This window comes from Gigantopelta aegis, chromosome 8 (assembly GCF_016097555.1).
Source record: "Gigantopelta aegis isolate Gae_Host chromosome 8, Gae_host_genome, whole genome shotgun sequence".
In the NCBI taxonomy this organism is placed as follows: domain Eukaryota; kingdom Metazoa; phylum Mollusca; class Gastropoda; order Neomphalida; family Peltospiridae; genus Gigantopelta; species Gigantopelta aegis.
In genome coordinates, this window is record NC_054706.1 from 45,035,896 (window position 1) to 45,063,819 (window position 27,924).

General features: G+C 38.6%; 2 protein-coding genes across 3 annotated transcripts; one reads left to right on the plus strand and one right to left on the minus strand.

Annotated features, from left to right (window-relative positions):
* The first annotated feature begins 1,789 nt into the window (after nt 1–1,789).
* Nucleotides 1,790–27,523, plus strand: LOC121380072. Of its 2 annotated transcripts, none has more exons than XM_041508822.1 (5): nt 1,790–1,948; nt 6,829–6,940; nt 19,273–19,376; nt 23,408–23,500; nt 27,337–27,523. In XM_041508822.1, the coding sequence occupies exons 1-4, from the start codon at nt 1,915–1,917 to the stop codon at nt 23,476–23,478; spliced, it is 321 nt and encodes a 106-aa protein (XP_041364756.1). In that variant the 5' UTR covers nt 1,790–1,914; the 3' UTR covers nt 23,479–23,500; nt 27,337–27,523. The 2 variants fall into 2 exon arrangements, with proteins under 2 accessions (XP_041364756.1, XP_041364755.1); XM_041508821.1 differs by having other exon boundaries at nt 1,793–1,948; nt 23,408–23,489.
* On the minus strand, nt 25,449–25,916 carry LOC121379682. Its single transcript, XM_041508332.1, has one exon. It carries the CDS (start codon nt 25,914–25,916, stop codon nt 25,449–25,451), a length of 468 nt encoding a protein of 155 aa, XP_041364266.1.
* Nucleotides 27,524–27,924: the final 401 nt, after the last annotated feature.

The following is a 27,924-nucleotide window of genomic DNA, read 5'->3' on the forward strand; positions in this document are numbered from 1 at the left end:
AAAATTCGAGTACTTTTTTTCTAGGTACCCCATACATGTTTCAAGCACAAGGCTACTGGACACAGTGGTAGTAGATGAAATAAAATTGCATATATTTTTTTTTTTTACAACCAACACACATTTATCACTCAATCACAGGACTTGTGGTATTCACTTCTTTATCAAAAGTTCGGTGAATCTCGAACTTTGACCCAGCCGGAAGTTATTTTGGTTTGGTCCTACCTAATGGCTCTATTTCATTCTGATATCAATATGTTATATTATTTTCAGATTAAGATTATGTAATGTATGTTTGCTATATGTAACATGTAAGGTAATGAACTCCGGGCCCCATCCCCGACATTATCACGTCACATTTCTGGGACAATAAACTAGTTTAAAAAAAAATTCAAATTAAAAAAAAATTAAAAATTAAAAAAAACAAGACAGTATAAGTTGCAGAATAGCATTCCAATTCAACAAACATAAGAAATTGAGAGATTTCTTTAAAGCACTGTATATGTATTAATGTGTTGGCTTACCAGAAAAAAATGTTACGTATTTTACTATTGTTCATGTTGGATATTTTCGTTGACAGTTCAGCATTGTGATTTTATTCATATATACTCACCCACATTAAAACGTAACAGAACTAGTTTATTTGTTTCCTTGTAATACCTGGTCCACATTGTTATTTTGTGAGTCAGCGTGAAACAATAGTTGTATTCACAGAGTTCAACAATTATAAGAATTAAAAGTACTGAATGTTTTCTAGGTGTCGCAGTATTTAGGTAAATATGGGCGTTTTCATTTATTATAGGTCAATATGTTAATGGCATATGCCATATCACTGCATATGTAATTAAAAACAAATGAGATGCAGCATTTTCGTTATCACGGTTAACCTAAACAAGAGCCACATTTAATAGCATAACCTACAAGCCTGATTACCGGCCTCGGTGGCGTCGTGGTTAGGTCATCGGTCTACAGGCTGGTAGGTACTGGGTTCGGATCCCAGTCGAGGCATGGGATTTTTAATCCAGATACCGACTCCAAACCCTGAGTGAGTGCTCCGCAAGGCTCAACAAAGGCCATGGTTTGTGCTATCCTGCGCAAATAAAAGATCCCTTGCTGCCTGTCGTAAAAGAGTAGCCTATGTGGCGACAGCGGGTTTCCTAAAAAATACAGCGCCAGAATGACCATATGTTTGACGTCCAATAGCCGATGATAAGATAAAAAAAAATCAATGTACTCTAGTGGCGTCGTTAAATAAAACAAACTTTTTTTTTGCGGGGGAGGGGGGGGTGGTCCCAATCTGAGAATGGGTCCACAGGGGTGATTCGATCCTTCGACCCAATCGTCTCAGGCGACCGTTCTATTTATTTATACATGGTAAAGCGCTCGCTTGATGCGCGATCGGTGTGGGATCGATCCCCGTCGGGTTATTTATCGTTCCAGCCAGTGCACCACGACTGTTATATCAAAGGCAATGGTATGTGCTATCCTGTCTGTGTGATGGTGCATATAAAACATCCCTTGCTTCTAATGGAAAAATGTAGCGGGTTTCCTCTCTAAGACTATACGTCAAAATTACCAAATGTTTAACATCCAATAGTCGATGATTAATAAATCAATGTACTCTAGTGGTGTCGTTAAACACAACAACAAAAATAGTCCAGTACATTATCTTGTTAGCCGGTGATTTAGATCGGGGCACCTTACGCTTGAACAGTCCCACCAATCATGTATTCAGTTACAAACTGAGTCGTTATATTACACGACACTCTATTCAGTTTACGTTGGAAACAGGCACCGCCTATAATATTTCGTACAATTATAGTATAAAATGTTCTTTTACAATAGGTGTTTCATTCTGGCTGTAGTTTTCTTCTCGTTGAGTTGCATAAATTACATATCTTTCAAATATCGCCAAATATGAGAAATACAATGCTAGTGTTCGTTATCTTAGGTAAGTAGTTTTATTCAGTTTTCTTTCTTTCATTTCATTTTTAATTATTATTATTGTTGCTGTTGTTGTTATAATTTTATTATTAAAGGGACATAATGATAATATTGTCACTTATAAATATGACTTATTAAAGGGACATTCCCGAGTTTGCTGCAATTTTTAAGATGTTATCGACTAACAGAGACTCTTTGACGACTGTAATTACATATCAAATATATTTTTCTGCATAAAATATTTGTGGTTGTATATTAAACGTGTTTCTGATATTTGTACTAGGTTAAATTTAATTTTATTTCCTAAAAACATTTTTTCGTACATACGAAATTATTTGAAGACAAAATCCAGTTTGGGCTTCTTACAAATATTAAGACGACCATAAACACATTGAATATACAGACACTGATATTCTAAACAAGAAAACATATTTAATATGTAAGTTTAATCATAGAAGTATTTTATTAGTCGGAAACATCTTACAATGCAGCAAACTCTGGAATGTCTCTTTAAGTCCACACACATCTACCACAAATTGAAATCACATTGATTTATTAATAATCGGCTATTGCCAATAGTATTGGATGTCAAACATTAAATTTTGGTAAAACTGACATGTGTAGTCTTAGAGGGTGTATACTACCAAATCAAATCCCAAAGACGACAATAGTAACATGTGGCTAAAACTCCTACTTGCAGGGCATCAATCGACATAAACGCCACGGATATAAATACTACCACCCCTCACCCTTAAAGTGAAATCGAAAAAAGTTGGGAGTCAAGCTGCTCATTTCTGAGATAATGGGTAGCGTCTATGACTACCCTAGTTCCGAACAAAATTCGATTACTTTTTTACAGGTACCTCATACATGTTTCAAGCACAAGGCTACATAACACAGTGGTACTAGATGAAATAAAATTGTATACATTTTTTGCCGAGATGAAACTATTTTTTTACAGCCAACACACTCACATTTATCTCTATCAAAAGTTGGGTGCACCTCGTACTTTGACCCAGCCGGAAGTTATTTGGTTTAGTACTACCTAGAGGAAACCTGTTACATTTTTCCATTAGCAGCAAGGAATCATTTATATACATACAGGACATCACATATCACAGTCTTTTGTATACCAGTCGTGGGGCACACCGCTTCGGACGGGAAAGAAACCAATCAGAGAATGAGACCACCGAGGGGATTCGATCCTTCGACCCAATCACCCCAGGCGAGCGCTCTGCCAACTAAGCTAAAGTAAAGTTTATTTTGTTTAACGACACCACTAGAGCACATTGATTTATTAATCTATTGGATGTCAAACATTTCGCAATTTTGACATATAATCTTAGAGCAAAAAAAAGTTTGTTTTGTTTAACGACACCACTAAAGCACATTGATATATTAATCATCGGCTACTGGATGTCAATATAAACTTAGAGAGGAAACCCGCTATATTTTTCCATTAGTAGCAAGGGATCTTTTATATATCCAGGATAGCACATACCATGGCCTTTGATATACCAGTCGTGGTGCACAGCCTGGGACGAGAAATAGCCGGATGGACCCACGGACGGGGATAGATCCCAAACCGACCGCGCATCAAGTGAGCGCTTTACCACTAGGCTACGTCTCGCCTCTTTAAGCTAAAGTCCGAACCAAATTTGATTACGACTATTATAACCAGCGATCCGTTTTCGCCCGTCGCCAATTGTACGTAACGCTATAATATATTTCTTCCGGTTGAACTTTTGTTGAAAGTTTACTGTTATTACAGCAAAATTTTATGCAATGTATATAGGCCTAATTAATTTACAGCAAACAAAATATTTAGTCAAACAGGCGCATGCGCAGGAAATTGTGTAACTGGCTAGTGGTGTTTAGGGGAGCGGTCGGGTCATGCGTCCCCAGAAATACACTGAAAAAAACAACACAAACATAATATAGCACGTGGTGAAGGGGACTGTTCTGATCGGAATATTACATATAGTCCGTCCCATTCTACAAGAATGTTGTTTTTGTAAATAATTTAAGTTTGCTTTGACGTAAAAATAAATATAAAAGTTTTTTGGAAATAACAAAAATATACTATTTTTGTGTGTAATTTAGAAAACAAGCGGCTCAGAGTTAAATAATATGAAAAAATGCGTTCCCCGTGGGACGCAGGCCCGTACGCAGGGGGGGTGGGGAGCGAGGGGTGCGTACGCACCTCCTATAGTCTGTCGAGGTCCGTTCGTGGATGTGTAAAAAAAAAAAAAAATAGTCCGACGATGTGACAAATTTACTTCCCAGAATGCAGGAAAATGCATCTCCTGCTTTCTAGATTAAATTCTTTTTCGGGGGCATGACTCCGGACCCCCCTAACAACTCCGGCCCTTTGGGCCGTCAATTACGCACCCCCATATAAATTTCTGCGTACGGGCCTGCCGCACTATAAACATAATGTTTCTATTATCTATTACAACGGTGTTACTGTCACACACAATTCATTAAAACTGCAGGTGTGTTAGTATGTTTATGATAATTAATGTGAGGCGAGATTGCAGCTTTGACAACAAAACAAAAATTCCATGCAAGAAAACCAAAACAATCAGGGTGTTTGACAACTCGCTAGATTCATCTCCTATATTTAACACATGATCAGTTATAACAAAACGCAATTTCATCATCTTAATTTTTACCTGTATCATTCTTTATTTTTAAAGCATAAGTGGGGACATTTATGATGCCAGGGAATCTGAGGGATTGGCATGCATAAATCTCAGCTGAAGATTCACAAACAACCGTGACCATCGTTTTTCCAGCTGTGGTTTTGTTTTCGTTGTTGGAAGCTCCCTTTTTCGTAAATATTCCTGCAACCTAACCTTTGTAATATTTTTTGGAGGCACATTTTCATCGCTGATCCAGGAATTTATATCATGATCGTCGTCCATCTTTGTTCAAACCGGAACGCGCCAGAAGTAGAGAGTGGTTAGGGGACGTAACTCTGCCTATATTTTTTTTTTCGAATTTCTAATAGAGGCTGTTGGGTGTCATTTATTTTCATTTCAACTTATTTTCCTGCTTATATCCAATTAAGGTTCAAGCACGCTGTCCTGGGCACACACCTCAGCTATCTGGGCTGTCTGTCCAAGACAGTGGGTTAGTTGTTAATTGTTAGTGAAAGAGAAGAGTGTGTAGTGGTCTTACACCTACCCACTGAGTCCATAAGGACTCTTTCTGGGTTGGAGCCGGTACCGGGCTGCGAACTATGTACCTACCAGCCTGTAGTCCAATGGTCTAACCACGACACCACCAAGGCCGGTTATTGGGTGTCATAAACGAAGAAATGAGACAAAGGGAGATAATTTAAATACGATTTCTATATTTTCACTGCACCTAAAATACAGTGAAAATATGACTTTTCACCGGATATTATATTTCTGTTTCTGTAGATCTATATATTTTATATATCGCGTCACCAAGAAAGTTTTGAAAATTCAGGTCTTATGCTGGCGCATAATCAATGTCACATATTACTACCAATCACAGACACGGCCGTTTTTCACTCCATACACCTTGAACTTTGACACGGAACTCTCTTCTTTGGTACAATGCAACCTGAAGCTTGATTTATACTATATTAAATAGCTGGTGGTATGTATATTCTACAATAGTAATGTATCAATATACAACCAATTATGCATCCAACGCATAATATACCATGGATACTTTTGGTACAATGCAACCTGAAGCTTGATTTATACTATATTAAATAGCTGGTGGTATGTATATTCTACAATGGTAATGTATCAACATACAACCAATTATGCATCCAACGCATAATATACCATGGATACTTTTGGTACAATGCAACCTGAAGCTTGATTTATACTATATTAAATAGCTGGTGGTATTTATATTCTACAATGGTAATGTATCAACATACAACCAATTATGCATCCAACGCATAATATACCATGGATACTTTTGGTACAATGCAACCTGAAGCTTGATTTATACTATATTAAATAGCTGGTGGTATGTATATTCTACAATGGTAATGTATCAACATACAACCAATTATGCATCCAACGCATAATATACCATGGATACTTTTGGTAAGTGATGTAGCCCAGTGATAAAGCGCTCACCTGTGCGCGGTCGGTCTGGGATCGATTCCCGACGGCGGGCCCATTGGGCTGTTTTTCGTTCCAGCCAGTGCAACACGACTGGTATATCAAAGGCCGTGGTATGTGCTATCCTGTCTAAGGGATGTTGCATTAAAGATCCCTCGCTACTTAAATGGGAAAATGTAGCGGATTTTCTCTCTAAGACTATATGTCAAAATTACCAAATGTTTGACATCAACAGCTGATTAATAATAAATCAGTGCACACTAGTGGTGTAGTTTAACAAAACAAACTTTTAACTGTTTGGTAAGTGGATTTTGGCGATATCTTTTTTCTTCTTCATAAATCAGCTTGGTAAATTGTCATCTCTAAGTGTCCTACCTTTATTTACTTTTTATTTTATAAAATAACCATAACGTCATCGGCGTTGTTGTTTGATGGGTACCGGCCTCGGTGGTGCTGTGTGTAAGCCATCGGACATAAGGCTGATAGGTACTGGGTTCGCAGCCCGGTACCGGCTCCCACCCAGAGCGACCTTATGGGTAGATGTAAGACCACTCTAACTAACCACTAGCCACCACCAACAACTAACCCACTGTCCTGGACAGACAGCCCAGATAGCTGAAGTGTGTGTGCCCAGGAGAGCGTGCTTGAACCTTAATTGGATATAAACACGAAAATAAGTTGAAATTAAATTAAATGAAGTGAAATGAGGGGTACCTGTGGTCCGTATACCGGTCCCTGGTCATCTGAGTGAATATTGTTCAATTGTGTTCTGTAGGTTTGGTTGCTTCGGTCAACTGTGTGTGTGACACAATAGCTGTGGGGTCGTGCGCTGCCACTCTGACGTTAGAGACGACAGCCGCTGTGTTTGATACAACGCAACTATGTAGGTAAGTAGTTCGCCATGTACCGCTCTCAGAACAGAACAGAACTTTATTACACTCAGACCGTTATGCAACGCCGTAAGAGGAATATATATATTCTGATTTTGACAAGATGGTTTACAGGAGGGTACAAATAATTGGAATACATTGCTTGGTATATATATATGAATACAAATACAAACACAGTACATTATAAAGATATGTGTAATAACAATATAAATACATGATATTACATTATAGAGACATGTGTATTAACAATATAGATACATTCCGTGATGTAGATATATATTGTAAAATGTAATTATTCCGAATATTTCATTTACAACTGTGTACAATTCTTGATATTACAATATATACATATAAATATTTAGTGCATTTCAATATAGATATAAATATTTAGTGCATTTCAATATAGATATAAATATTTGGTGCATTTCAATTTTTTTTAACGTGTATAATTAGATGTAAAAAAAATAAAGTTTCATAAATTAACACTAAAGACGTAAAATAATGTAATCCGATTTAAAATATATCAAGTATGGCCGTTCTGTGACGTGGTAGGAGTGGTGGTCGAACAGCCTGGCGACGGCAGCGTAGATTATTGGCTCTCAGACGATTGCGTATGGTTTGATCAGACACTCGAGTTCCAGTCGCAGTCCGCAGATTGTCACGTAATCGGCGTGCAGTGGTTGTGCGTTGACGTAGAGCCATATTGGTGATGTAGCGGTCCTCTCTATTTGTAGTGCTTCGGGGTCTTCCCGAACGTGGACGATTTCGAACAGAATTCGTTGCTTGGTACCGTTGCCACAGTCGGCCAACGACACTCTGACTGACACCAAGTCTCAGAGCAACATTTCTTTGCGTATTGCCATCCTGAAGCCAAGCAATAGCCCTTCCTCGATCTTCGATAGTCAGTTGACGTCGTACCATTGTCGAATTTGGAGTGTGCACCGTACACGAACGCAAGCTCCAATTATACGGAAATTCAGCATTGGGAACATGGAATACACGTGCAAAGCGTGCAAATGAAGCGCTTTGTGAAAAAGCAAGTTATGGGCACTTAGCAGACCTTTCGCTTTCGCCCTAATTTACGTGCAAATGTAAGCATGTTTTCGCCATTAGAACTAGTCGACAGTGTCAATGACAGTGGATTTTAATTCATTTATGGGTTGCTTAGACCCACTTTCGTCAAAATGGAACAATACCATGCGTGACATTATGGTCTAGCTAATATAACTGACATTCAGAAAATAATGTCGAAAATATCGTCTGACCCTTAAATTCTTTTGAGTAGTATATATCTAGTATAGTTGTATGTTGACCTTTACTTTCATTAACTTGTTAATGTATGGTAATTTTGGTTGTTGTTGGGTATTGTTGTTGCTATGGGCGTTCAAATACTTGAAAAATTATATTCATGAATTTAGCTGATTATTTTAGAGTGCTTATTCTTCTCTAAAGTTATATATACTAGTATTTGGACGGATATAATAATATGGAGGTAAACATTTATTCCGGGTATTATTGAAAAAAAACTACATACAAATAAATAATGAAATTCATTTCCTATATCGTTTTCCTCGCCAATAGTACAGTCTATCTTTTAATAGAACTGTATTCCAACGTCCAGTCTCAACAGGTAAATAATAGTTAGAAATCCTAAAGTTTATCATAATGGTCTAATGATCACCAGTGAGTATGCTCAAACTATGGGACCCGATAGCCGACGAATTTATCGTGCTGAGGTGTCGTTAAACATTAATTCATTCATTTTACCATAGTTTGACACCCAATAGCCGATGTAATGTTGGTGTTGGGGTGTCGTTAAACATTCATTCATTTATTTTACCATAGTTTGACACCCAATAGCCGATGTAATTTTGGTGCTGGGGTGTCGTTAAACATTCATTCATTCATTTTACCATAGTTTGACACCCAAAAGCCGATGTAATTTTGGTGCTGGTGTATCGTTAAACATTCATTCATTCATTTTACCATAGTTTGACACCCAATAGCCGATGTAATTTTGGTGCTGGGGTGTTGTTCAGCCAGTGCACCACAACTGGTCAAAGGTCCTGGTATGTGTTTTTCTTGATCCCTTGCTGAATTAAAAAAAATGTAGCGGGTTTCCTCTTATGACTACGAGTCAAAATTACCAAATGTTTGACATCCAATAGCCGATAATTAATAAACCAATGTGCTCTAGTGGTGTCGTTAAACAAAACAAACTTTAAATTTCATTAATTAATTTACACAATGGGAACCTGTGGGTTAAGAATCGTCTTATTTGCGTTAAATCTGTGGGACTGGTTTGCGTTTTCACACAATTTCATGTACATGGAGTTCAGCTATGATAAGAACATGGCTGATTTAGCATATCTAATAGTTTTCTTTTCCTGTCAGATTTTACAACAATACCATTCAAGGCTTCACCTTGATAGCAGTGCGTTTCATGTGGGAAGAAAACTTAAGAAGTTCATAAGATTTCCTTTCAGAATTAAACTTGTTTTTTTTATATATATATGTAGCAGTCGGTATTTTGTGCGTGAAGGTAGGTTCAACAAAGTTCACACCACCAGCTACGGGTTAGGGCATCATCTTTTATTCATGTAAACATAGACACAATACACACCCTGCAAGGATTAAAAACACAAACGTTAACAATATGGTAAAAACAATACAAATATATCCGTGTCGAGGTAAAACAAACATTCAGGCATATATTAATGAAATACATTGCAAATCATAGAAAACCGTCATTAAGCATTAATTATCATTCTGATGATTATGAATCATCCTCCTCTTTATCCTAAATACTGTCATCACGATTATTAATCATGTTAACATACATGTATATATATATATATATATATATATATATATATATATATATATATATATAAAATCAATTCGTGACTACCAGTTATAATCATTGATTATAGCAAAGGGGAGATAATTTATAGTAAATAGGGTTATTTAAATTATTGTAATTATAATTATTATTTGACGTAATAAAGAGATATACTTAGCTTTATCATTAATGAGTTTATGAAAGAAAGGATATAAATTACAAGAGTATATTTAAAATTACAAATATATAAGTATTAGACTTAACAACTAACAACTAAAACAGAAACTTCACTTAAATCATAAAATATATAGTTTTGACAGCAGAAAACAAAGATGTCTGACATTCATTATGTCACGCCCTGTAATCCATAATAATTAAAAGGCAGATTTATTATTAAATATTATATGTTAAATTATTCATTAATCATTACCAGGAATAGAAAATTAGGCATTTACTATTATTATTTAAGTTTATCTTCTATAACAAATTAATACTAACCTTTAAATTAAACTTCTACGATTTCTCTCTGATCTGAACTTGTTTCTCCAAATACTAAATAATTCTGTCCTGTCTGGTCAGTCCAAAGAAGGCATGCAGATACAGGTGAGCGTTAATTAGCCAATGGGAGAGAAAGAGACAAGGGTCAAAGTTTAAAGATAGCTTGGGTGTTTGTATTGTAGCTATGGTTACCTAAAGAGCTCACACTGACTGCACTGATGTGGTCACGCGTGGTTGACCAGCATACACGAACACATCACAGGTACAGGGCAATACTAGAAAAAGGTGATAAAATGTTAATTATAGTGATATGTTGTTCAACCTGTAGTTATTACAGCCTGAAAATAAACATTAATGAAATACATACTAAATACCATACTTAAAGGTACATACTCCTCTAAGAACCTGAAATTAAACATCAGTTACATAAAATCATACTACATATATATATAACCATGTTTAATTCGGAGGGGGGGGGGGGGGGGCGAACGAGCGGGACGTAGGCCAGTGGTAAAGCGCTCGCCTGATACGAGGTCGGTCTAACACCAATCCTCATCAATCACCCACTGCACCATGACTGATATATTAAAGGCCGTGGTATGTACTGTCCTGTCTGTAGATGGTGCATATAAAAGACCCCTTGCTTCTAATGGAAACAATGTAGCAGGTTTCCTTTCTAAGACTAGATGTCAAAATTACCAAATGTTTGACATCGAGTAGCTGATGATTAATACATCAGTGTGCTCTAATTGTGCCGTTAAACAAAACAAACTTTATTTCTTATAACGAGTTTGGTGAAAGTTAAAAAAAAAATCAAATTATATTTCAAAACTGACACGTTCGAATGTATTAGAATATGTTTCACAGATATGTTGTATTAGAACAAATATGTTACCACACAAAACTATGGCTTTATATATCTATTCCAAAACTGTAGATATAGTAAAAGTTATGTGCGTTAAATAATTTTCATCACTGGTCCTTTAAGCAATGCAGTTAATATCTATCGCATAATACTTATGCTTTTGAGAACCACTTTGTTTGTTTTGGGGACGTTCATAATGACAGTTTTCTCACAAGCAATATTAACGTTATTGTGGGGAGCATTACTTGAAACTGACCCTGGTATCAGTTTTAAGACAGTTCCCAGGACCGAGTGTCTCTCCAATATTGGACAAGTGGTTTTCTATTCCAGAAAACAAAATAAAACAACAGCATAGAAATCATTTCAAAACGATTTTAAACCCTTACGCGCACTTGCTGTTTTGTTGACGGTCATGACTCCTTGCCCACCGCACTCCCACTCGGCACTGGTATATAGAATCAATACAATGCAATGCAATACAATACAATACAATACAATACAATACAATACAATACAATACAATACAATACAATACAATCTTTATTGCAACCATTGTATGAGTACACTGGTTAAGGGGACAGATTCCGATTTTCGATGGGGTTCATATCAGGAGAACATGCAGGCCATCGCAAAACATGAATGTCCATGTTGTTGAGGAAGTCCTGTGTTATCCTTGCAGTATGGGGTCTAACGTTGTCATGCTGGAAGAGTATACCGCGTGGCTGCTGTTGAATAAATGGCAACAGAACGGGTCGCAAAACTTCATCTCGATACCTCTGTGCATTAAGGTTACCTTGAATAATGACAAACCTCGTTTTCAAGTCCCCACAGATTCCTCCCCAGACCATGACACCACCTCCTCGAAACGCTTGAACTTCCTGGACACAGTTCTGCACTACACGTTATCCTTGACGTCTGTATACACGCTGTCGACCATCAGCTCTAAACAGGCAAAATCTGCTCGCATCACTGAATACAACTTGTCGCCAGTCTCGCACTTGCCAACGGCGATGCCTCCTAGCCCATATCAATCTGTCGGTGTTGTTGCGTTTACGTAACTCCACGGTAGGGTCGACGCGCTCGAATACCATGTTCCCGTAATCGTCTTGACACTGTCTGTCGACTAACACGATGTCCTAATGCCGTTGATGTCGATGTAATCACGGGGAGGAAGCGATTTCGAAGATGGAGATTGCGCAAGTAATGGTCTTGAATCGGCGTGGTCACACGCGGTTTTCCACTCCTAGCCCTGTCAGTTGTCTGCCCTGTCTGCCCTGTCTGCCCTGTCTGCCCTGTCTGCTAAAAACGTTCCATCAACGTGGTTATGGTAGCACGGGTACTAGCGAATGTTCTTGCAATGTGGTCATGCGTGGCTCCCAGTTGAGCCATACCAATGGCTCTCTCTCTCTCTCTCTGTGTGCTGTTGACAAACGAGGCATTTCTTGTGTGCTTTCGTTTACTGCGTTACTAACGTGCAGTTTCAAGAGATTTTTATACCAATTTAGCACGTGCATTTCGTTATATGGGTGCAGATGTCGTTGTAGTAATATGCACGTTTTGTTAATGAAAATTTACAATTTCACCGGCTTTAGGTAATTGAATACATTTGGTTGTACTTGGGCGACATTTTTAACCACCACTTGATTTCCATAATCCAAATTATGAATAGTCTCCCTCAACTGTTGAAGGTTTATGCTGTCCTGGGTGACATGTTCCGTCGTCTGTTCTGTATCTCCCATCGTGGGATGCAACTGACAGTACTAACTTGATGGATTTTATCTGGGAGTTGTCCCTTATGTTGCCTCAGAAGTGATTTGCTCTGTTTATGAAATCTAGTTCATTTGAGTCTCTTGCAGGGATAGTCATTCATTCTCTTGTTCATTGGGTGTTGTGGCAAAGACTTGAACTTAGTGGCTTTATCATGAGCTTTGAGTCCCGGCGTTTTCTGAGGGGTACGATGCCAGTGAGCTGTTCCATTTTCTCAATGGGGGTTGACCTCATTGCTCCAGTTATTATTATGAGGGCTTGGTTTTTAACCCTGTCTAGTTTTTGTTGATGTGACTTTGCTGCTGTTGACCATGCACTGGATCCGTACTCAATATGTGGTCTGATTGCTCCTTGGTAGACACTTTTCAGTATGTTATGACCAGCACCCCACTTGGTGCCAGCTAGTTTTCTCATTATGACAAGTTTTCTTTGAGCTTTGGCCTCGGCTTTCTCCACTTGTGGTTTCCAGGTCTGTCTTTTATCAAAAGTGACCCCCAGGTGTGTCTGTTAGTCCTCATACTGGAGAGGCATGTTATCAAGTTTGAGGTTGCCTGCTTCCTACTTTGTGGAGAGTGAGAAAAGAATGGCAGCTGACTTGTCTTTGTTGATTGTCATGCACCAGTCTCGAGTCCAAGATGTAATATTCAAGGGCAAGCTGCATGCGATATGTTACTGTTGCTGCAAACTCCTCCGAGCACTACACAACTAGGTCACCTGCATATAGTGCTGCATGTATCCCTTTGGGTTGTTGTGTGACCAGGTCATTGATTAAGATGATGAAGAGAGTAGGTAACAGTACTTCTCCCTGAGGTACTCCATGGCGTATGAATACTTTCTTGCTGTGTTGGCTATGTACCATTACTCTCGCTCTTCGGTTGTGAAGATAAGACTTGGTCCACCTGTACATGTTGCCACATATACCGTTTTGTTTGTAGCTTTGCTACCAGGCCATCTTTCCAGACCTTGCCAAAGGCCTTTTGCAGATCAATGAAGGAGGCAAGAACAACCTTCTGTGCTTGGAAAGCATCTTCAATTACTTGTGATAGGTAGGTGGCCTGGTCTTCTGTGCTGCGGAATTGTCTAAATCCTGCCTGCTTTTGAGTGATGATGTTCTCAGTATCAAGGAACTGTTGGAGCCGATGATTGATGATGCGCTCTAGTTCTTTTGTTTGTTTTTACCTCTTTTCAGTATGGCGGGTGTTCCAGATTTGTGACACCTTGCCTTCAGACTAGCTTAGGTTGAACATTTCCAACAGTTTGGATCACGCAGTATTGCCTTGGTGTTTCAGCATTTCATTAGTAATACCATCCGGTCCTGGAGATTTCTTATTTTTTTTTATATGCTTGAGGGCATTTTCAAGTTCTGGTAGAGTTATACTATTCATCATGGAATCTTGCGGGGTAGCTCTACTAACCGTTTCTTTTTGTTCCCTTCGTGCTTCTCTCATCTGAGTTGTGATGGTAATGTCACTTTCCTTGGCATAGGTCTTTGCTAAAAGGTCAGCAGATGTCTTACCTGTGAGTATATTTCCATTCTCCATTAGAGTCATTTTTCTGTCCATGGGATTCTTCCTCTTTTGGTTGTTTTGTAAGTTTCCATAATTTGTGCTGTCCTTTTCAAGGTTGAGTGCAGCAGTTTTGTCTCTCCAGTTTTTTCTTTTGGATTCAATCTTGGTTCTGAGGTATATGGCTTTAGCATGCTGAAGCTTTAGGTTGTTGTTTTGGCTCAGGTTAGACTCTGTTTCTTCCCTTACCCGGGTCAATTCTAGTAAGGAGCACGTACTTTCCGGACTCCTCTTGGGATATTTTCTTTGGTAGCTTTAATGATTTGGAGGTTGTCTATTTTCCTTCCCTGCACTTAATTTTTTTTTTTTTTTGGTCAACTCATTCGTGCGAAGCTTGAAAAGTTCCCATTTCGCTTTTTTGTAGTTCTACCTTGGGGACTGCGAAGCTGTATGGATTGTGCTATCACTTAATGTTAGGAGGACCGGTCGATGGTCACTTCCCCCTAGCTGTGGTCCTACTTCTCGACTAATGATTCTATGGACATCGTCAGTACAGAAGGCAAGGTCAGGGGAGGTTGTGGAATGTCAATGCCTGGAATAGAATGTTGGTTGATCAAGTGGGTCATTGATGAGATTAAGGTTCTTTTCGTCCTGCCAGCTTTCTATCGCCTTTTCTCTTTTGTCAATGTTGTTTCTAACCAGAGTAACTACCCCACCCTTGGTTCTTCCACTGCGATCACTTCTGAAGGTCTGGTAACTTCTGACCTTGAAGCTCATCGATTCTTTCAGATGGGATTCTTGGATGCAACAGATGTTGATCTGGTTTTCATGCATAAAATGCTGAAGCTTGTTTGAAACTCCCTCAGCATTCCAGTGCATTATGGTGATAGGGGTGTTTTCTTTTGTTGCTTTTGTCTTGCCAGTAGCTTTACTTCCTCGTCCCCTGGCTCCGCGAGACGGTCGGGAAGGACTTCCAGTGGCTGAGGATGGGCCCTCTCGAGGTAAGGAGCCCGGCACTGCACCTGCCTGGTGAGTCATTACAGGACGAGCACCGATCACGTCATTATTGTCCAGAAATGTAGTCATAATAGCTATTGATGCATGGTATTGTGGTCTATTAGAGTGCGCTACGCGGCCCAATACCTCTGACTTTAGCACTCGAGGTTTCTGTTAGGGTTACCTCACCCTTAGTCCATATCAGTCTTGCCTCTACCCATTGACCAGTCCAGCTTGGGTGTCCCTAACAGAAGCCAAAGCACCTGCTGGCATAGCTCTCTGGGTCACTGAGACATACAAGCCCCCTCACCACGTCAAGAAATGGACTATGAAGGGGACTGCTCCTAGGTGATAACCAGGTCACCAATGCCATACCATCCAATGAAATAAAAATCAGCACGGTCGAAATCGATTGCACTGTGACGTATAGTTAACCTGACAAACATTTGTCTGTGACGCGTAAGTTAGCTACAAGATTAAGGGTTGTAAATAACCTTCAGCTGATAATTTGCTTAAACCCTGATTTTTGAGGATAAGTAAGAACTAGAATAATACATTCGTGTCCGTGAGATACCCTTTATCTCACAACTCGTTGTTTAAAAACGTATTCAACTCGCTTTCGCCCTTTAGATATACATTTAAAATAACTCGTTGTAAGATAAATGGTATCTAACGGCCACTCATGTATTATTGTCTATTTATCAACTGCTGGAGTCTACATGTAGAATATACACCAGTGAATTAGTTTCGTAATATGCGTGCAGCAATTAGAATAAGGTTATAATGGAATGTATTACCCATATTGTTAAAAATATCGTGGTATCAAAGTGATATGTCCCTCTAGAATGCCAAGTGGGACGTAACACTTCGACATCACACGATGACGTCATTGATTGGCGCACCTTACAGGAACGTCAAGTAAATGACTTGAGTGATATAAATTAAGATCGATTATAGGTAATAAATAGGATAGTAAAGTCGCTACCATTTCGTATCATGTTTATGTCCCTTGAGAAATAATATCCATTGTCACCCGCTAAAAGTAGTACTAAACCAAATACCTTCCGGCTCGTTCGAGGTGCACCAAACTTTTGATAGAGAAGTTAACACCACAAGTCCTATGATTGGTGATAAATGTGAGTGTGTTGGTTGTAAAAACAAATAGTTTCATCTGGGCAAACATGTATGCAATTTCTAGTACTACTGTGTCAAGTAGCCTTGTGCTTTAAACATGTATGGGGTACCTGTAAAAAAAAGTACTCAAATTTTGTGCGGAACTAGGGTAGTCATAGACGCTATCTCTGAAATGAGCAGCTTGATCCCATATATTTTTCTGGTTCACTTTAGGGATGATGGGGTTGTAATATTTATATCCGTGGTGTTTATGTCGACTGACACGCTGCAGGAAGGAGGTGGATTTTTTTGTGTGTTTTTTTTAATTTTATTGTCCCCAGAATATAAAAAGGCAGTGTCAGGGTTGGGGTGCCTTGAGCTCACTGTCTCGCAATATTTTAAAAATTTCATATGATATACACAGTTTTATATACATACATATAAATGGCAAAATATATACACACGAATAGATATAATCCACACATTTTATGTATATTGTTGTTGTTGATATTTTGTTTGGTGGGTTTTTTGGTGGGTTTTTAATTATTATTTTCTGGGTCCAAGAAGGAAAAAAAAGAAAGAAAAAGGAGAAGATGTTATGTACGGAATTAGTATTGATACAAGAAAGTATTATAAAAAGATGTGTGAAGGAGTATAAAGTGCGAAGAAGGTATTTTAGAAATAAATATATCTCAATATTTGATAGATTTAATAAACTTTTATGATGTTTGAAATAAATTATACCACTGCTCCCATACTGTCTTGAAATCTTCATAATTACCATTTTTATATAAGATACATTTTTTCTACTTTTCTTTAATTATAGTTTTTAAGGCAGAGAAGTTTAATTTTTGTTTTTGTATTTTCATGGAATAAATATATTTTATGTTAATAATTAATCAATTTATTGCATATGTATTTGGGGGTTTTTTAAGGAAGGAGTTTTCGCCACTATTGTCGTCATTGGAATTTGATTTGGTAATATAGCTATAGACAATTGGAAATTATTTCACTCGGGACGTAAACATGATACGAAATGTAACTCGTTTAATATCCCATAAATATTTGTATTACAATAGTAATAATAATTGTAATTTTATACGCAATTTGTTTTATTATTCATTATATTTTCTTGGATAAAGTAGCAACGCTTCTTCTATTTATTTATTTATTTTATAGTTGCATGTACAGTGTTGCGCAAAACGTATCTATATACGACATTTTGAAAACTGTTTCATGCATTTTTACATTTTTATCCATTAATTTTCTGATTTCGGCCGATTTTGATGAACAATCAAGGAAACCAATTATCTGGCGTTTGCTTTTGACAATATTTTAAGCATTTTGTGGTGTATAGATTTATAGTGATTTTGCATATACTGTATACTAAAGTACTGTCGAAATAGAATATAAATGATTTTCGTCGATTATTTCTTACATAATAAACTGACAAATACATAATTTGTAAATATCTATTGAATGATACTCTACCTAATTTAGCATGACTTGTTTGGGCTCTCATTGATGTATAAGGTGGTGTTTACTCTTGAAATTGAAAGAAAATGTCGGTAAACAGGTGAATTGTGCACTTTATTGGAAGAGACTATAACAAATTTTTGGTCAGCATGTGTCAATTTCATTGCTGTTATGTACAATATGTGAGGGACAGTTTCTGATGATGGTTTACCCCTATATCCCTCTGTAAAACAAAATTCTTGGTAGTCATTTATAAGTAACTTTTCAGCAAAACTGTAAAGAACAATTCTGAGTTTGTGATCTATTATACCGGTATTAAAGGTGCTATCTCATTGTTGCACAATGACATCTATTGCAAATCATTTTCTTAATAAAATTTTGATTTAACATTTAAAGAAGACGTTTTTAACTATATGCCCATAAATGATTATAGGAAATAATTGTATCTACTAATAGAAAATAAAATTTTATTGGAGAATCTTTATCAGAAACAGATGCTCACATATAACTATGATATATCACCTTTAAGTGGTTGCAAGATTGTGTAAATTTCTAATGTACTTATATTGAATTTATATTCAATAAATATGTTTGTCATAATTAATAATTTATGCTGCAATTTGAAATAATCAGTTAACTTACAGTTTTAAATTAAAAGTTTGTTTAAGGGTAAATGAAATTGACACCCATCATCAAAATGTGTTATAGTCTGTTCCAATAAAGGTCACAAATCACCTGTTTACCGACACCTTTATTTTAATTTCAAGAGTAAACACCACCTTGTACATCAATGAGAGCCAAAACAAGTAAATGCTAAATTAGGTAGAGTATCATTCAATAAGTATTTACAAAAATTTACTTGTCAGTTTAACATGAAAGAAATAAGTGACGAAAATCATTTTTATTCTATTTCCGACACTACTATAGTTTGAAGCTACTTGCTATATGTAGTATGTGGTGTACAGTGCCACATGTATAACAGCAACACGAGGCGGTACTCGGGCATGGGGGCTGTTAACTGAACAATTTCGTGGTGGACCTTTTCTTTCACGGTACTTGTCAGTTGAGAGCACTCCTTAAACTTAGTAGTCATATGACCCTCTTGATAGTGTTGTATTTTTTACAGAATGTATTCTGAACTAGAAATTGTATTTGACTGCATTGAGTAATTAATGGTGGCGTATAACCTTAAAGAGATATGTTTTATTTTATTATTATTTCTACTAACAAAATGTCTTTTTTATTTGTTTCATTTTTTTTGTTATAGTGCAAAGAGGAAATATAAAACTTGTATATCAAACGCCGGATGCAGCAGTGATGGTTCGGACACAGCGGCAATAAATGCTGCCAACCTTCTGATAAACGAATCCTGTAAGTATTGTTACAATAATAATCTGGGCCCCGTTTCACGAAGCGATCTTAGCGCTAAGATCACCTTAAGTGCATAAGGTAGCTTAGGATTTAAGGTGAACTTAGCGCTAAAATCGCTTCGTAAACCGGGGTCCTGATGTCCAGTACAAATAGCATTATTATTATTATTATTATTATTATTATTAACATTATTCTTATTCTTATTCTTATTATTATTATTATTATTATTGATGTCCTTCTAATTACTATATTGGGCGGGATTTAGCTCAGTCGTTTGAGTACTCGCTTGAGGTACTTGCGTCACAGGATCGAACCACCTCGGTGGATCCATTCAGCTAATTATTTTATTCTCGTTGCAACCAGTGCATCACAACTGGGCAAATAACGTGGTATGTGTTTTCCTGCCTGTGGCAAAGTGCATATAAAAGATACTTTGCTGCATTAAGAAAAACGTAGCGGGTTTCCTCTGATGACTATGTTTAAGAATTATCATATGTTTGACATACAAAAGCCAATGTTTAATTAATTAATGTGCTCTAGCGGTGTCGTTAAACAAAACAAACTGACTGATTACTATATTAGCATTATGTAATTAATCAATGTGCTCTAGCGGTGTCGTTAAACAAAACAAACTGACTGATTCCTATATTAGCATTATGTAATTAATCAATGTGCTCTAGTGGTGTCGTTAAACAAAACAAACTGACTGATTCCTATATTAGCATTATGTAATTAATCAATGTGCTCTAGCGGTGTCGTTAAACAAAACAAACTGACTGATTACTATATTAGCATTATGTAATTAATCAATGTGCTCTAGCGGTATCGTTAAACAAAACAAACTGACTGATTCCTATATTAGCATTATGTAATTAATCAATGTGCTCTAGTGGTGTCGTTAAACAAAACAAACTAACTGATTACTATATTAGCATTATGTGATGGTCGTAGATGGGAAGAAGAGGTTTGTTTTGTTTCACAACACCACTAGAGCACATTGATTTATTAATTATCGGCTGTTGGTAATTTTGAACTGTAGTCTTAGAGAGGAAACCCGCTACATTTTCCATTAGTGGCAAGGTGGGCATCTACGAGAGGGTGGGACATAGACCAGTGATGAGCGGTCGGCTTGGGATTGGGATTGGGCTATTTCTCGCTCAAGCCAGTGCTACACAAATGGTATATCAAAGGTCATTCTATGTGCTGTCCTGTCCGTGAAATGGTGGATATAAAAGATCCCTTGCTATTAATGGAAAAAATGTAGCGGGTTTCCTCTCTAAGACTAAATGTCAAAATTACCAAATGATTGACATCCAATAGCCGATGATTAATAAATCAATGTGCTCTAGTGGTGTCGTTAAACAAAACACACTTTAACAAACTTGATCGTTGAGGGTTGTCCTTTCTGATTGAAATAGCCTTTACAGGTAATAGCTGATCTGATATTAATCAGATTGATAGATGTCTTCCTTGGTGCGCCATTATTAAAGGAACATTCCTGAGTTTTCTGCATTGTAAGATGTTTCCGACTAATAAACTACTTCTACGATTAAACTTACATATTAAATATTATTTCTTGTTTAGAATATCAGTGTCTGTATATTAAATGTGTTTCTGGTCCTCTTAATATTTGTAAGAAGCCCAAACTGGATTTTGTCTTCAAATAATTTCGTACGTACGAAAACAAATATTTTAGGAAATAAAATAAATTTAAACGATCGAAAACACGTTTAATATACAGTCACTAATATTTTATGCAGAAAAATATATTTGATATGCAATTACAATTGTTAAAAAGTCGCTGTTAGTCGCTAACATCTTAACAATTGCAGCGAACTCAGGAATGTCCCTTTAAGAACAGTTTGGTTTGGAGAATGGATGTGTGTAGCAGTCTGGCTGAAACCAAATATTACAGTTCACGTTCTCTTAGCTTGTGACACCTGATAATCTTAGCCAATGACTGTCCGTGTTCAAGTGAACAGGTCAATTCAAAGGCATCACCGGCCTCGGTAGTGTCGTGGTTAAGTAATCGGACATGAGGCTGGTAGGTACAGGGTTCACAGCCCGGTACCGGCTCCCACCCAGAGCGAGTTTCAGCGACTCAATGGGTAGGTGTAAGACCACTACACCCGCTTCTCTCCCACTAACCACTAACTCACAGTCCTGGACAGACAGTCCAGATAGCTGAGGTGCGTACCCAGGACAGCGTGCTTGAACCTTAATTGGATATAATCACGAAAATAAGTTGAAATGTAAATGAATGCTTTGATCAAATTAAATTCTTTCTCACCATTTCTCATATAACTATTTGAAACAAGTCCTAGTGGTACATCTAGAACATTTATGGTCTGTCGATTGGAACATTTCTAGAATGTTTAGCATATCAGTTTTTGTTTTAATGAGGTGGCCATAGGATACTCGGTAGCGGAAACGGATTTGTATCTGCCAAGAAACCGTTGAAGAAAGTAATGTCCACAGATCACAATTCTGTTACTATAAAGCGTTAGTGGCTATAGCACATTTATTAACATAAGTAGGTCCATGGATTGTTTTAATGCTTCTTTGCCTGCCTGAGGGCAACATGCCCTGAAATGGACAACCCATGTTGTCCAGCTCTTTTATCCAGGATATTGGTTTAAACAAAGCCATTAAACTTGGCCGGAATACACCCATTTTACAACAAAAAGCACTACTTTTGCATGGGCCGGAATTACTACAAAAACGTCTTCAGTGTCAACATGTTACACATGTTTGCAAACTACGTGCACTCCCCTGTCAACTTCATTTTAATAGTTGCCACTTCAAAGCTGTCTGCCATGAATGAATGAATGAATGAATGTTTAACGACACCCCAGCACGAAAAATACACCGGCTATTGGGTGTCAAAGAAAGGTAATGCAAACAAATAAGGTGATGATCAACATCAATATAAAAATTCAAGATTTAAGTAAAAACAGTTTAAAGAACTGTGCAAAACTACAAATATCACAGATAGATACTGACTTTTACTCAAAATTTCAATTTGTGCTGTATTGGCCATTCTCAAAGAGAATGTTACACCCCTGCACCACGGTGAGGTTACAGCACGCGCAGGGGTTCTCAAAGAGAATGTTACACCCCTGCACTACGGTGAGGTTACAGCACGCGCAGGGGTCGGCCATTAAATTATCACAGTCAAACGGCAGACTATTTGTGCGGATATATTTGCGGATTTAAGACTACCTTTTATTAAAGCTCTCAAAGCATGCCTTCACGAATCACTGTCAGATCAGGTCAGGTCATAGGGTTTAAAGTGCGCATTCAGAGCAAGCTGTTGTAGCACACGCCTGTCATGGGCGCAGGTGTCGACTTACACCGCCTCCTCTGTCCAAACCTTGATGGTTTTTAAATCTAACCTCAAGGTCAAAGTTAAGTCATGAGATAACATTCTATTTCAATTCTGATTAAATGATATTGCTATGGCGATTGTGTTAATATTAAATGAATGTGTATTTGTGTTCTTTCTGGTTTCGTAAGTTTCAGACAGAATCGTTCTATCAGTAGCATGCCCCTTTCTCTTCCTCTCTAACTTATTTTTGTGCTTATATCCAATTAAGGTTCAAGCACGTTATCTCAGCTATCTGGGCTGTCTGTCCAGGACAGTGTATTTAGTTGTTAGTGGTTAGTGAGAGAGAAGAGGGTGTAGTGGTCTAACACATACCCATTGAGTTATTAAAACTCGCTCTGGGTGGGAGCCGGTACCGGGCTGCGAACCTTGTACCTACCAGCCTTATGTCTGAAGGCTTAACCACGACACCACCGTGGCCGGTGCCTCTTTATAATCGTCAATGGCGAAAAATGTAACAGCTGTTTTAAAACATTTTATGGTTTGTCGTGCATGTCATCCACACGCCAACTGTGTCTCTGCCACTGGCACTGGTCTGTTGACGTTTCAGAGAGTTTATTTTAAAATGGCATATTACTATATTTAGTTACATTTTGTAATAAATTGTATTATTAGTTAATTCTTTATCATCGTTATTATTTTGTAGGCGGCGGAGCCATGGTAACCGCTTCAGTTTTTACCATGATTCTCACTCTCTTCGCAATGCTCTTCAAGTGAACAACTTTCTGGTATGATTCTGGTATGATTTAGTTTATTTTTAAACATTAATAACACACACACACACACACACACACACACACACACACACACACACAGAGACACACACACACACACACACACACAGAGAGAGAGAGAGAGAGAGAGAGAGAGAGAGAGAGAGAGAGAGAGAGAGAGAGAGAGAGATACACACATGCATATATATATATATATATATATATATATATATATATATATATACTCTTCAAAAAAAGAAACGCAAAAGGGTACAAATGGGTTATAAACTCCGATTTTATGTTTCCTACCGGTTCATGCTTTGTGAATATAAGGTCATTGCATGTCCCAAACACATTCCCACGGTTACATTCGATAAAACGCAGCTACTGTACAATAAAGTTCCAAAATGTGAATATTCGCAAAAACGCAGCCACGTGCAAACCATGTCACCACTGCACGTGCGTTGAACACCGACAGTATAAAAGTGCAGGGTGTTCGCTTGCCTGGCCTCTGTATCTGGCCGACAGTTGACAATCCAGGACATGCCACGTCTCAGTGAACCGCAGAGAAACAATGCCATCGGCCGACTAGACGCAGGCGAATCCAGAACGGCCGTTGCCAGGGCATTCCATGTGTCCCCAAGCACCATCTCCAGACTGTGGGACCGTTACCAGCAACATGGATCAACACGTGACCTCCCTAGATCCGGCCGACCACGGGTCACTACCCCCGGGCAGGACCGCTACATCCGGGTACGCCACCTTCGGGAACGATTGACTACTGCCACCTCCACAGCCGCAGCAATACCAGGTTTGCGCAGGATATCCGACCAGACCGTACGGAACCGCCTACGTGAGGTAGGAATTCGTGCCAGACGTCCAGTTCGAGGTGTCATCTTAAACACCACAACACCGTCGACTCCGACTGCAGTGGTGCCAGATTCATCGACAATGGCCTCAACTGCGATGGAGACAGGTGTGGTTCAGTGACGAGTCCCGATTTCTGCTCTGACGTCATGATGGAAGATGTCGCGTGTATAGGCGTCGTGGTGAACGTTATGCGGCAAACTGCGTGCAGGAAGTGGACAGATTCGGCGGGGGTAGTGTCATGGTGTGGGCAGCCATCTCACACACTGGCAGAACTGACCTGGTCCACGTGCAGGGCAACCTGAATGCACAGGGCTACATTGACCAGATCCTCCGGCCACACATCGTTCCAGTTATGGCCAACGCCAACGCAGTGTTCCAACATGACAACGCCAGGCCTCACACAGCACGTCTCACAACGGCTTTCCTACAGAACAACAACATTAATGTCCTTCCTTGGCCATCGATATCACCGGATTTGAACCCAATTGAGAATCTATGGGACGAGTTGGACCGACGCCTCCGACAGCGACAACCACAGCCCCAGACCCTGCCCGAGCTGGCAGCAGCCTTGCAGGCCGAGTGGGCCACCATCCCCCGGGACGTCATCCGTACTCTGGTTGCTTCAATGGGCAGGCGGTGTCAGGCAGTTGTCAACACACGCGGAGGCCACACCCGGTATTGACTCCAGATGACCTTGACCTTGGTGGTGTGTCCTATCACTTACTCACAATGGACTAGAGTGAATTGTGAACAATCCTGCAACATTTGGTAATTATCGGACTCACCATTCAATAATTAAATCAATTCTCCAAATGTTACGACAATGTGGTTTTGCGTTTCTTCTTTTGAAGAGTATATATCGGGTGGGCAAAAAACCACCTCATATATCACAAAACACATTTTGAAACTATCTGAATATTTACACCATTAAAGACATGGATGTTGGCCGTTATTGGCTAAAATTTCAAGTTGATATCTCCAGTAGTTTTTATATAAGGCCAAAACAAAACAAAATTGATATCGAAAATCGCAGTTCCGGAATGTAAGAATGTCATTTTACCATTAGTCAATGGGTCTTTCATTTTCCAATTGACTTTAGCGGTCTTAATGGCAGAAAACTCTTGCAGAGACCATCACTTTCTTCGCAAACCGTGAAGTTTCATGATACAGTCGCTTGACAAAAATGTCTTTCTTCCTTCTGCCGTACACTCGATCATTCTGGCGATTGTCAGCAATCTCAACAGTGAAGTCCTTCTCGTCCGTGAAAATCATTTTTTCAACGTCTTTTGTGGAATATTTATCATCTAGCTTTTTGCACCTCGTTTTCCTCTTCTGTTTTACTTTCTCGTCTCGTCGTAAACCTCGTATCCTCTTATAAGATTTCAATACCAGCTTTTTTGTCATTCTCCAAGTGCGGAATACTCCAAGATCAGACGCAATTTGTCTCTGTGACCTGTGGGTTCCTGGATTGTCCTCCTGGGTGCAGATAGCTTCCTCCACATGTTGAACATTCTCTTGTGTACATGCTGTTTTAGGTCGGCCACTTCCCACTTCTGGGAGCTTCCTCCACATGTTTAACATTCTCTTGTGTACATGCTGTTTTAGGTCTGCCACTTCCCACTCCTGGGAGCTTCTTCCACATGTTGAACATTATCTTGTGTACATGCTGTTTTAGGTCGGCCACTTCCCACTCCTGGGAGCTTCCTCCACATGTTGAACATTCTCTTGTGTACATACTGTTTTAGGTCGGCCACTTCCCACTCCTGGGAGCTTCCTCCACATGTTGAACATTCTCTTGTGTACATACTGTTTTAGGTCGGCCACTTCCCACACCTGGGAGCTTCTTCCACATGTTGAACATTCTCTTGTGTACTTGCTGTTTTAGGTCGGCCACTTCCCACTCCTGGGAGTTTCCTCCACATGTTGAACATTCTCTTGTGTACATGCTGTTTTAGGTCGGCCACTTCCCACTCCTGGGAGCTTCCTCCACATGTTGAACATTCTCTTGTGTACATGCTGTTTTAGGTCGGCCACTTCCCACTCCTGGGAGTTTCCTCCACATGTTGAACATTCTCTTGTGTACATGCTGTTTTAGGTCGGCCACTTCCCACTCCTGGGAGCTTCCTCCACATGTTGAACATTCTCTTGTGTACGTGCTGTTTTAGGTCGGCCACTTCCCACTCCTGGGAGTTTCCTCCACATGTTGAACATTCTCTTGTGTACATGCTGTTTTAGGTCGGCCACTTCCCACTCCTGGGAGCTTCCTCCACATGTTGAACATTCTCTTGTGTACGTGCTGTTTTAGGTCGGCCACTTCCCACTTTCTTCTCAATGAATCCTGTACTTTCAATCTTTTTATCAGTCTGTTTACTGATCATGTATCGAACTTCTTTCCGGGAAATTCCTTTATGATTGATTCTTGCACCGCGCCAACCTTTCTCAGTGAAACAAGTCGCAATTAAGTCCTTGTTCGAACTCGAGAGTACCATCTTGGATGTGATGTGATAAAAACCAAGACTAAAATGGCTAAAATCGTTTTTTCCAGTCCCACTACTTTTGTCTATTTACACCCCAGCCAGACGACATTCCCAAACGACCCTTGATTGACAGGTGCCACTGCAGTGCACTCAGTGACATGATGCGGGGGAGTTCCGGAACTGCGATTTTCGATATCTAATTTTGATTTTGATCTGATGTAAAAATTACCGGAGATATCAACTTGTAATTTTAGCCAATAACGGACAATATCCATGTCTTTAATCATGTAAATGTTTAGAAAATTTCAAAATGTGTTTTTTGAGATATGAGGTGTTAAAGTTCAGTGCGGGGTTTAAATCTGGCGCAAATCAGAACTTGTGCCCAGAATGGACGTGCATGAACCTTAGTGTTGCTATATATTTCAGTTAAATACTCTGATAATGTGTTTTATAAAAGCTTTTGTCAAACGTTAAAACAGAATTCATTAACATATTTTTAACAATTAATTTTGCAGTTTGGCAGTATGAACTACATTTTCTATTCCTGAAGACGGTGATCAAACAGAAAAAAGTTAAATTCTATCAAAAACATTCTACAAATACCTATAAACATTTTCCGCCAATATTTCAAATATCGTGTTCTGACTCTGGACTCTTTAACAACCTCTTGTTTTCATATTAAAGATTAAAAAATGTCTGTGATATTTGTTTCGGCTTTCATTTTTTCGTCGACGTTACAATCACACTTTTCACATTGCATACATCAGTGTCGTTGTATGTACCTATGTATAGTATGTACCTATAAAGAGTAACAAAAATGACTATATATGACTTTATATACATATGTATACAGTTTACAAAAACAAGTTGTATTAAGCTTGAGATTATATGATAAAGAGATTATTACAAATATTACAAATACTTTCACTGATATTTATTAACCGTCACTCGCGAACACCTAATAGCATCACTGTTTTATAAGTGATTCATGAGTGTATGTCATCACAGCTGTACGTTTCCAATGATCTCAGTCCTGTGCTACCGGCCTCGGTGGCGTCGTGGTTAGGCCATCGGTCTACAGGCTGGTAGGTACTGGGTTCGGA